Source organism: Sciurus vulgaris (genome assembly GCF_902686455.1).
Source record: "Sciurus vulgaris genome assembly, chromosome: 15".
In the NCBI taxonomy this organism is placed as follows: Eukaryota; Metazoa; Chordata; class Mammalia; order Rodentia; family Sciuridae; genus Sciurus; species Sciurus vulgaris.
The window spans coordinates 83,311,006-83,322,189 of NC_136476.1; the positions used below are offsets into that span (position 1 = coordinate 83,311,006).

General features: G+C 59.6%; 1 protein-coding gene across 2 annotated transcripts; it reads right to left on the bottom strand.

Moving 5' to 3' along the window:
- Positions 1-3,762: 3,762 nt before the first annotated feature.
- Positions 3,763-10,283, bottom strand: AK1 (adenylate kinase 1). Of its 2 annotated transcripts, none has more exons than XM_079111858.1 (6): positions 10,258-10,283; positions 8,809-8,844; positions 8,482-8,645; positions 7,734-7,850; positions 4,322-4,513; positions 3,763-4,196 (listed from the first exon to the last, which is right to left on the bottom strand). In XM_079111858.1, the coding sequence occupies exons 1-6, from the start codon at positions 10,262-10,264 to the stop codon at positions 4,128-4,130; spliced, it is 585 nt and encodes a 194-aa protein (XP_078967984.1). In that variant the 5' UTR covers positions 10,265-10,283; the 3' UTR covers positions 3,763-4,127. The 2 variants fall into 2 exon arrangements, with proteins under 2 accessions (XP_078967984.1, XP_078967983.1); XM_079111857.1 differs by lacking the exon at positions 10,258-10,283 and adding an exon at positions 9,035-9,120.
- Between the last annotated feature and the right edge of the window lie 901 nt (positions 10,284-11,184).

Consider the following 11,184-nt stretch of genomic DNA (forward strand, 5'->3'; position numbering starts at 1 on the left):
CTCCCACTTCAGTGCCTCCGGCCCCGGCCCTGGGGACCCCGGAGGCCAAGGCATGGAGGTGTAGTCCAGGGGGCATCTGAGGCCACCACCCCAGCAAGGCCAGCCCAGGAGCACGCCCTTGCTGAGACTCCATGAACCCCTCCAGCTTCTTAGGACGTTCCTGCACCTTGGAATAAGTCATGCCAAAAGTGTCCCTAGAAACCAGAAGAGCGTGACATCATGCATGACCTGTCGCCCCATACCTGCCGCGCCCACCTCCGTCCGCAGGGGATGAGCACAGGCTGACCCCAGCAAGGTCCCTCCTCCCCTCACCTCCCAGGCTCCTGCTTCCCTCTGGGCCCCTCTGGTCCTTCCCCCTGAGCCACCCGCAGTGTGGCCCCTGTGACTTGAGGACCAGTTGGTGGGTGTCACCACCCCACCCCGACCAGCCGACTCAGAATCCTCTTTATGACAAGCCCCTGTGCTGGGCGTGGTTGTGCACGCCGGTAATGCCAGCGTCTCCTGAGGCTGAAGCAGGAGGATGGCAAGTTCACGGCCAGTCTCAGCACGTTAGCAAGAACTTGTCTCAGCGTAAAAGCTAAAAAGGGCTGGGGATGTGGCTCAGGGGTGAAGCACTGGGTTCCACCTCCAGTACTGCAAAAAAAGGCCCGGCCTCCCTGTCTGGCTTCGAAGCCTCCAGGAGCCTCATCTACAAGACCTGACTGTCCCATAGGCTTAACCTGAACCTATGAAGCCTTTACAACTCGCTGCCAGTTCCCAGGAGCGACAAAGGATGAGGAGCAAGTTAAATGACCCCGGGAGGGAGCAAGAGGCAACCTGGTCCCTTCATGGGCTATCCTAGATGAAGAGATATGATGCCATTTGGGAGGCTGAGGCAGGAGGATCTCAAGTTCAAGGCCAGCCTGGATAAACTAGCAAGAACCTGTCTCAAAATAAAATTTAAAAAAAGGACTGGAGATGTGACTTGGTGGTTGAGCATTTGCCTAGCATGTACAAGGCCCTGGGTTCAACCTTCGGCATCACAAAAAAAAGGAAGAGAAAGAGAGAGATTTGCCCGATGTCACAGCCGAAGGGTCCTGGATCGCATCCTGGTTTCGACAAACCAGCTACAAGACCCATTTTGGGGAAACTGGAAACAATCACTCAAGGGCTAAGTACGAGCGATTACGGTGACAGTGCTGATCGGATCCAGGGGCCCCGGGGTTGTGGTCATGGGGAAAGGGTCTTCCTCTTCAGAGAGCCATCCTGAAGTCCTGTCGCAGGTGTGAAGTCTCCTCATATTCGTTACTTCCTGTGAAACACTTTGGTAAAAGTTAAACGAGGAGGAGATGATGGGAAATGTCACTTGCTGACTATTAGTGATGGTTATGTGGAGGTTAATTCAACTTTTTTTCCATTTCAGTTTGCTTGATGTTTTTGTTAAAATTACAAATAAAAACATAAACCACCTCTTGTTTGTCTTTTTGGTGCTGGAGATGAAACCAGAGCCCTGTGCGTGCTAGGTGCCTGCTCTACCACTGAGCTACACCCCAGTCCTCTTTATTTTATTTTCTTATTATTTATTTCTTATTTTCAGGGGTGCTGTACCCCAGACCTATGCCCTCCAGTCCTTCTATTGTATTTATTTGTTTTTTTATTTTTTTTGAGACTATGTCTCCCTCATTCCCTGAGGCTGGCCTCCCTTGTGACCTTCTTGCCTCAGCTTCCCAAGTAGCTGGGATTGCAGGTGTGAGCCGTGCTCGGCCAAAACCATCTCTTTCTGAGCCTCCCATTGTCCTTAGGAGAGAAGCCAGATGCTCAAGTCAGCGTTCGAGTCCCTGCAGGTCTGTCCCCTACAGCCTGCCTGGTTTGTCTCCCGCTACCTCACGTCACTAGCCCACATCCCAGCTCCCCTGAGGCCCCAACCTCCCGCACCAACAGGTCCTCTTCACTGTGAGGCTCTACAGAGCCGTTCCACTGTCCCTCTGGACGCTCTGTCCTGCTCTGAGCTCCTGGAATCTTCAAGACCCCAGAGATCCAGCTCAAGGGACCCCCTGCTGCTGGGTCCCCTCTGGGCTCGGGTCCAGGTTGAGTGGCAGTGATGGGATTCTTTGCCCCTGAGATTCCCCTCCTGCTGAAGCACAGCAACCCGGGGCTTCTGAGCCCACCTGGCAAGGTGGCAGGTGCTGCAGCAGGCGGGCAACTGCATGGCGCATGAGGGAACAGGTGGGCGAGGCTGGCGGAGGCGGCTGCCGTCCTAATTGTAGACTGGGTTCTCAGCAAAGAGATCTGCACTCATATCTAGGTAGGTAGAGGATTGATAAGTGACAGGTAAACAGAAGCTGACTACCCCTCCCACTGACACAGGTTCTTCACCCATGGACTCAACCAACTGCGGATGGGACACATTCGGGGAAAAAAATCAGATCCACGCTAAACATGGACAGACCTCTTTTCGCTTGTCATCATTCATCCCGACTCCACGCAGTACAACTGTTCACACAGCCCTTACTCTGTACTGGGCGTTACAAGTCACCTAGAGGAAATTTAAAGCACCTAGGAGGCTGGACACCATGGCCAAGCCTGTAATCCAGTGGCTGGGGAGGCTGAGGCAGGAGGATCACAAGTTCAAGGCCAGCTTTCACAACTTAGCGAGGCCCTAAGCCACTTAGTGAGGCCCTGTCTCAAAATAAAAAATAAAAAGGGTGGGGATGTGGCTGAGTGGTTAAGTGGGTTCAATCTCCAGTATCAAAAAAATAAATAAAGCCCACGGGGGGATGTGCATGGGCTCAACGTGAACCCTTACGCCATTCCTCAGAGGGGACGTGAGCCCTGCGGATCCCGGTGCCAGGGGGTCCTGGCACCTACCCTCTAGTTCTGAGGGACCGCTATAGTATTTTTCTAAGTGAATGAAGGATGGTGGGATGACCAGTTTGACAATTTGGGTCAGGTTAGCTTCTCATAAACGAGGACTCGCTCATAATGACGGAGCTAGAATTAAAGATCCAAGATGGTGATGGGGACCCGCCCGGGGTTCCTCCAGCTCTTCGTCCTCTTGCTGTTCCCCAGGTCCCTGCGCTGACGCTCAGACGACCCTGATTCCGACCCTGATTCCGAGGTGGAGTGTGTCTGCCCCCAGCAGGGCGGATCCCACGCAGAGGCCGCCCGCTGTGACTGTGGCTCTCAGGCTTGCCACTTGCTCCCGGGGGCTGGCAGGGGACCTTCCGGATGCCTCCCCTCAGGAGGCCCAGCAGCCCGAGGCGGCTGCTCCCTGCCTCTGTCCTGTCACCTATTTAACGTTTCATGTTCTTTGAATACACTCACCTTTTATAACTTAAATACATTTATTTTAAAGGGAAGTTTAAATAACCAATGTCCGAGGAGAAGCAGGGCCAGTTGCATACATACAGGGGACACAGATGAGCACAACCAGCCCCAAGGGTTGGGGTCCCGCCAGGACCCTGTGGCCCCCTGGGGCTCCCTGGGCTCTGGCTCCCAGGTGTCCCCGGCCTGGCTCTGGCCTGCACTTCAAGCCTGGCTGCTGTGGCTCTGTCCGCGAGGCTGTCCCTGACACCCTCCCTCGGCGGGTTCCTGTCCGGACCTTGCAGGGGGAAGGTACCTACCTCCTCTACATTCGGAAATGGCTCGAGCAAGGCGGGCTGGTGCTGGGCAGGGGCTCCTGGCCGCGGCCCCCCTCACTGACCCTGGGAACTTCTGGGCCGAGGAGGCCCGAGCCCGGCCCCCACTGTCGCAGCCTCACAGCGTGCTGCAGCCCCGGCCCCAGCAGAGAGAGATGCAGGGTCAGGGCCAGGGCCACACAGCGAGGGTAGGCAGGAAGCCAGCCCAGAACCCAGCACTGCCTGAACAGGAGACCCAAGGACACGGGTCCCCAGCCAGGCCGAGGGGCTCCGGCAGGAGTGGGAGGCCAGGCGCCCGGGCTCGATGCCAGGCGGGTGACGAATCAACTCCAATTGGAAGCAAAGAAAGAGGAATAAAAACCGAATGTCCCAGGAAATTCCTTTAGTGCTCAGTGTCCATGGGCCGGATCCAGGGGACCTCTGCGTCTGCGCAGCCCAGCAGGGTGAGGCACTGGGCCTGGGCCGGGCCCAGTTGGCTGGGGCAGGCTCTGGCTGGGAGAGGCCAGCGGGCTACTTCAGGGCGTCCAGGTGGGAGCAGACCTGGGAGAAGACGCTGTCCACGGAGCCTTCGGCATTGACCTGGGGGGAGACAGGCGGTGAGGGTGAGATGCAGCAGAGGCCGGCCCGGCCCCGGGGATGGCCGCTCGGTGGAACCAGCGGGGACACAGGGACTGGCCCAGGCCACACGCCAGCTAGCCCCCTACCTTGCGGACGATGCCTCGCTTCTCATAGAAGGCGATGACGGGCTCGGTGGCCTTGTAATAGGTCTCCAGCCGCTTCTTGATGGTCTCCTCATTGTCATCCACACGCCCGCTGGTCTCTCCGCGCTTCAGGAGCCTCTGGGTCATGGTCTCAGGGCCTGCGTCCACATATAGCAGTAGTGTGGGCTGTCCGATCTGCAAGCGGGGCACCATGTCACAGGGACCCCGCTCCTGCCTCGGGGGGCCATCTCCCCCTCCTCGTTGTCCCACCTTTGAGACTCCACATGAGATTTTCAATCCCCAAGGCAGCCTGAGGGCTAAAACCAAGCTTCCCTGACTCTCCTGTACTCAAACCTCTGCCATGGCTCCCCAGTACCCTCAGGGGAAAAGCCCAAGACCTTTCCTTACCAGCACGAGAGGGCCCACAGGGTCCTGCCCTGCCCTCCCTGCCTGCTCTCCTAGCTTTGACACGCTCCTCAGGGCTGCCTTCCCCAGCCTTCCCTCAGCCCTGGGACATGCCCTCGCTGCCTTCTTTATTTCCTCCTCCAGTCATTTGTCCAGTGCCCCTCTCCCCGCGAGGCCGGAGTCCCTGGGCACATGGAGGCATCTGTCTCACGCCCTCTGGCTGGATGAGGGCTTGACAGGGGAGCAAGGGGTAAGGAGAGTGGGAGGCACTGGGTGCCGGGCCTCTGAGCACCACACTGACATTGGAATTAGCATGGCACCAGGGCAAGGGCGAGGGCGAGAGGAATAGGCCCTGCAGCCCGGCCTTCGATTTGGCCCCCAGTGACCTTCCGCAGGGTCCCCTGCCCAGACTGGCCTCCACTCTGAAGTCAGAAATGGCAGTCCCTTCCAGGCCTGGCCACGATTTGCCGGGAGCAGGGATCCTGCCTCCCAGTCACCACCTGGTCCCCAGGCCCAGCAGAGCCCAGCCTGGAATGCCCTGAGGGAGGGAGACGGTCTCCCACCAGACTCTGTAGGAATGGGGTGGCCAAGAGGGACAGAGCCACTGTGCTTACGCAGCCTGAGGGCTGGGCCAGGACTTCCCCATTTATGGCCTTCTAGTCCCTCTATCCCCCATCATAACTGCCACTGTCCCTCATCAGGGGCTTGCAAGTGGAAGCCTGGCCTTCAGTATCAGACCGACTGACTCCACCCAGCTTCCCCTCCGCCTCAGCTCAGCTGTGTGCCTGGGTGGGGGGCGCTTGCCGTCTCTGAGCCTCGTTTTCCTTGGCTGCACTACCCATCCTGACATTCATCTCTGTCTCCTGGGGGACCCAGGATTCAGCACAGCAGCATCGGCTGCCTTCAGGAAGCACAGCTCCTCCCGTCCCATGACCTGGGACAAGCTACCAGCTTCTATCTTACAGAAGACCACGAGTGCCCCAGAAACCTGACCCCAGCCCCAGGCCACAGCCTGCCATCGCCCATCAACCCCGTGCTTCTTCAGGGCCCAGACTGTCGGATGTATCTGAGCCCACAGGGCCACACAGAGTTCTTTATATGACCTGGATAGAGGCGGTGCATCCGAGGGCAGGGAAGCCTCTGGGCAGGGAGTCCCTGGCTGTGAGGCCTATCTCCCCACCAGGACAGGGGAGCTGGGCACTGCCCTACCCCAGGAAAGCCCTGGGTAAGCCAATCTCAGGGCCTGCCCTTTCTCCTCCAGTGGAGCCCGTGCGCCCCCTGGTGTCCTGAGCTGAGAATATCAGCTGCCCAGATTCCTGGAGACGGCCACAGGGCCTGTCACTCTCAGTACCGTCCACGGCAGTCCCAGCAGGGATAGGGACTTTCATTAACTGAGTTTCTCTTCTTTTCCTTTCTCATCTTTCCTTTGGTACTGGGGATCCAATCCAGGGGCACTTTGCCATTGAGCTATGTTCCCAGCCCTTTTATACTTTGAGACAGGATCTCGCTAAATTGCTGAGGCTGGCCTGCAATCCTCCTGCCTCAGCTTCCCAAGTGACTGGGATTAGAATGTCTGGCATCAGTCATTAATCCCATTCTCCAGATGTGGCCCTGAGAGTCACAGACGACCTCACACAGATGATGTGTGTGGTCAAGACAAGATGTCCCTCTGGGTTGCCTGGCATCTGACCATCCTGCCCTGGAGGAAGACCAACCAACCCCAATTTCACAGATAGGGAAACTGAGGCCCAGGGCACACACAGTTTCTTTCTTTCTTTGGTACAGGGATTGAATCCAGGGGCAATTTACCACTGAGCCACATCCCCAGACCCTTCCCAGAACCATCCCTTTTTTTTCTGAGACAGGGTCTTGCTAATTGCTAGGGTCTTGCTAAGTTGCTGAGGCTGGCCTCCAACTTTTGATCCTCCTGCCTCTGCTGTCTGAGTTGCTAGGGTTCAGGCACATGCCGCCACACATGGCCAGGGAAGACATTTTCTTGAGGTCTTGTAGACACTTAGAAGTCAAAAAATATAGTCCCCTACCCTAGAAGAGGCCCATGGAGGCGGGTGTGGGGCTCGGGGTCTGGCCTGGCCCCACCCACTGGGATCCCCAGATACCTCCTTCCCACCACCACCCTTGCTGAGCTCCCCCACCTAGGTGCCTGCATCCCTTCCCGTGTGGCCTCAAACAAATATAAATATGAGCATGCTCAGGCGTGCCCACGTGCTCGCATGTGCGCGCCTCTGCTTACATGTGCACTGCATCCATGCATGTGTGTGCACCATGGGCGTGCTTTATGCGTGTGGTTCACGTGCACACCTGTGCCACACCCCTGGCGTTGTGTGTGCACCTGTGCATGCAAGTGCCTGTGCTGCTCCCAGGTGCGTGTGGGCATGTACCTGTGCTCACGTGCATGCTCGTGTGAGCTGTCGCCCATGGACAGAGCTTCTGGAGGGCCTGGGTTTTGGGAAGTTTGAAGCTGTTGCCCTCAAGGTTTGCCCTTTCCGGCCAGATGCTCCATGGTCCCTGGAAGGGGACCCGTGCCCCTTCCTGGCATTTGAGGCTCCAGCCGAGTGTGAAGCTCCGGCTCCCATGTCACCCTGGTCACCTGCCCCACGTGGCCTGTTCTGCCCACGCCAGCCTCGCCTGTCTAGTCCTGCCGGTGTGGTTCCCTGCCCCTCGGACTGTGTTTATGGGGTGCCAAGCCCCACTTGAAGGCTGCATCCACTCCAATCCTCCTGCTTTTCCCCAAGGCGGTTGCAACTTGTCCCCCCATTTTCAAGATGGGGAAACTGAGGTTCAAAGAGGCAAAACGACTGGCCCAAGGTGTCAAGCAGCTGAGCTGGGACCTGAGCCCAGCTGTGAACTCCCCGCCCAGCACCTCCCCTTCTTCTATACCTTTCCTTCTAGATTTCTAGGAAGCCTTGCTGGCCTCCCGGCCCCTGCGCCCCCACACCCTCCCGCCAAAGCAGCACAGCTCCACGGCCGAGCCCTCACCCGCAAGCCTTACCCGCTGCTCAAACTCTTCTCCCTGCTGTACCTCCCTGGGGTAGCCATCGATCAGGAAGCCTTTGGAAGAATCCACTTTGGCCACCATGGCGTCTCGGAGCATGTCCAACACGGTCTCCTGGGGGCACAGCACAGGGGAGGTGACCTGAGCCCCTGCCCATCCTCTCCCTGGCCCTCACTTGTTCCCCTCCCCGTCCCCCAGGGGGTCCCAGCAGCCTTGCTCTCCAGGCCTCCCCTGAGCGGAGGACCTCGGCCTGGCCTAGCAGGATGAATGCTTCTCTCCACCGAGCCCCACCCAGCCAGGTCCTGCCCTGGGCCCCGAGGACACGGCCCTGGACAATCAGACCTTCCCTGTCCCAGGAAGCTCTGGGTTTTGGCTCCAGGGATTACACAGGTGGTTTGTGGCTTCAGGTTGTACAGGCAGAAAAGGGCGGCTCCTGCCGCGTGACCCTCGGGCCCTAGCTCACATCTGGAGAGTCAGAGGTCAGAAAGTTGAGAGGGAAAGAATGTTCCAGGCAGGAAGGAGCATGGCCCCTTCGAGGGGACAGAAATGCCTCGGTAGCCAGGGAATGGAGAAAGGCCGGCAGGACAGGGTCCTGCAGGGTCTCGGAGCTTCCGGGAGGAACTGTCTGCAGGGGGCAATGGGGAGCCACAGAGTATTCAGGGTCAGCCTTGCCAGTTGTCACAGGCTTCACTGGCTGCCATGTGCACAGGGCCACCCTCCTCCCCCCCCGCCACAGCCCACTTACCAGTGGCACCAGCTGCCCCTTCTCCATGATTTCCGACAGTGCCTTGCCCCTGGCTGAGCCGGAGCTGACTTCGGCCCGCAGGAGATCCCCCGTGGAGAGGTGGGTGTAGCCATATTTCTGCACAATCTTCTCACACTGGGTGCCCTTCCCTGAGCCAGGGCCCCCTGCAAGCACCCCCCCATTCAGAAACCTTGAGAGGGACAGGGGCTCTCAGGCTTCCCCAGCAAGGGAGGGGCAGAGCTCAGGGTACAGGCGGAAGCACAGCCCCCACCAGAGCCAGCACAGACCCTCCCTGGCTGCCCCATCACCCGCCTGCCTGTGACTCACCCACCACAAAGATGATCTTGGTTTTCTTCAGTTTCTCTGTGGAGAGACAGAGGAGCAGAGCTCAGTCCCTTGCAGTAGCCAGAGGCACCTTTGCAACCCCTAGGAAGAGACTTGAGCTCCCAGGAGTGGGATGGGAGTGAAAGCGGAGCCTGGGAGAGGGCAGGACCGGAGGGACCAGGCAGAGGGGCCTGCAGAGACCTCTCAGCACAAACAAGGGGCTGGTCACCTCTGGCCTTCTCGTCTTCCTTTCTTCTGGAGTCTCTGGATGAGCAGCAGCCCATGATCCCTTTCCGCTGTGTCCCCTGTCCTTTCCTTCCCAGGCCTGGCCCTGCCCATTGCCCGCCTGCCCTGGCAGTACTAACGTGGAGTTGGCAACCACAACATATGTTGCCATGGAGACAGTTGCCAGGGAGGAGGGCTGCGGTGGGCCCTGGAACTGTTGCTCGGACAGGGAGGCGAGCTCCTTTTCCAAAGTCGGCCTGGCCAGAGTGCCTGGCCCGCTGGGCTGAGGGAAACTGTGGCCCCCAGGGTGTGGGGCCTGCTCTGGGGCGTCAGCATGGAGCCGGAGCCCAGGGCGTCAGCATGGAGCCGGAGCTCTCCCTGGACTTCCTGGCTTCCGCATCTCTCAGGGAAATAGAGGATCCGGCCATGTCCCGCTCTGTGGTGTGCGTGACCTTAGGAAGGAATGGCCTGCCCCCACAGGTTCTTAGTCCCCGGCACAGGAGGAAGTGGGCTTGGCAATTTCCAGGGGCCCTTCCCAACCTCGAGCTGGGGGCCTGGAGGAGCCATCAGTAGAACGGCTTTGGTGAAGGGCACCAGCCTGGGGCTGCGAGCAGGCGGCAGCCCAGTGGCGGCTGGTGTGTGGGAGCAGGGGAGGAAGGGGATGGCCAGGCCTGCTGGGCTCCTCTAAGAGCCGCCCAGGCTGAGGCCCAGTGCCAGCGCCTGGACGAATGGTACTGCCAGAAGCCAGGCGGCCCATCTGGGCTGTCTGCCCACCCCACGTCTCCCTCTAGGTCCCAACGCACCAGAGCCAGGAGGGCCCAGAACATCCTCAAGGCCCACTCCTCTGGATGACAGAAACAGTCCCAGAGAGGGACAGGAACGTGCCTGCTGGCATTTGGCACAATTACAGCCTCTCCACAGGGCAGGCCCCGCCCCAGCACTATCCTCTCCAGAAAGAGGCAGGGACTCAGCGCTATAAATACCAGCGTAGGAGGTGCGCTCAGGGCCCCCAGAAGCCTCAGGGAGGGCTCGTAGCTTCTAAAATTAATCTTGGAACTGGCTCGTACTGGGAGAGGCCAGAGCAGGGTGCTGGGGGATCCCGGACAGGCCGCCTTTGGCAGCCCCAGAGCTGCCCCCAACTCCCCCCAGAGTGTCTCCCTGAGAGCAGACCCCCCTGAACAGATGGGCACACTGAGGCCCAGGCAATGGTGGGGGGCGGCTGTATACCTTCCATCCTGCTGATGTCCCAAGAGCCAGGTCAGCGCTCTGCAAGACAAGGCACGGGCGGAGGTGAGGGCTTGTCCTCCCACCTGACTCAGCTCCCCCGAGCCACACCCACCGCGTTTGCCAGGTCCCAACACGCGCCACTGAGGGCAGGGAAGGCCCAGGAGGCGGGTGACGTTGAGAAACGTCACTTTCCTCCCCAGCTGCCACTGCCTGGCCTGTCCCTGGAGGGCAGTAGACCCCTTTAGTCCACCTGGGTCCTCTGGAGGGGCAAGGGAAGCTGTGCAGAGGGGTGGGGCAGCCACAGAGCTGCTCCCGTGAAAGAAGGCGCAGGGCCAGCGTCTGCTTGGCGCCTTGACAACGCTCCCCAGGCCCCGAGGCGGCAGGAGGCGGGAGCTCAGGGCAGCTGCGTCTCCTCTGGATAAGGGTGGGCTCGGGCGCAGGGGCAAGCTGCAGGAGTGGTGGGGACACAGCCCTGTCCAGTGTTCCCCCAGAGGTGGTCCTGGGCTCCAGCCCCTAGGCAGAACCCCAGATTCCACCCCGCACAGCCCAGCCCTCCCGGCAGAGGGGACCCCTCTTCACTGGCCCTGCCTGCCAGTCCCTCCTGCAAGCTCCCCACCTCCCCACCTCTCTGGGCCTGCAAGCCTCAAGGCCTCAGAGCCCATCCATGGCAACCACTCTTGCCAGTCCTTCCCTGCCCCACTGACCTCTGCCCGTCCTGACTCTTGACTTCAGGCTCGAAGGACCGCCCCCCCATGCCTGATCAGTCAGCCATGACCCTGACAGGCCCCAGAGTCCCCAGGTCCCAGACAACCGCCCCACATCCCAGCTTTGTGTGTGATTGCCAAGCCAGAGGCCTTGGTCAGAGTGGCCACTCCTGCTGACAGCCTTCAACAAAGCCTGGACCCCTGAACACAGCTGGCAGGGCCC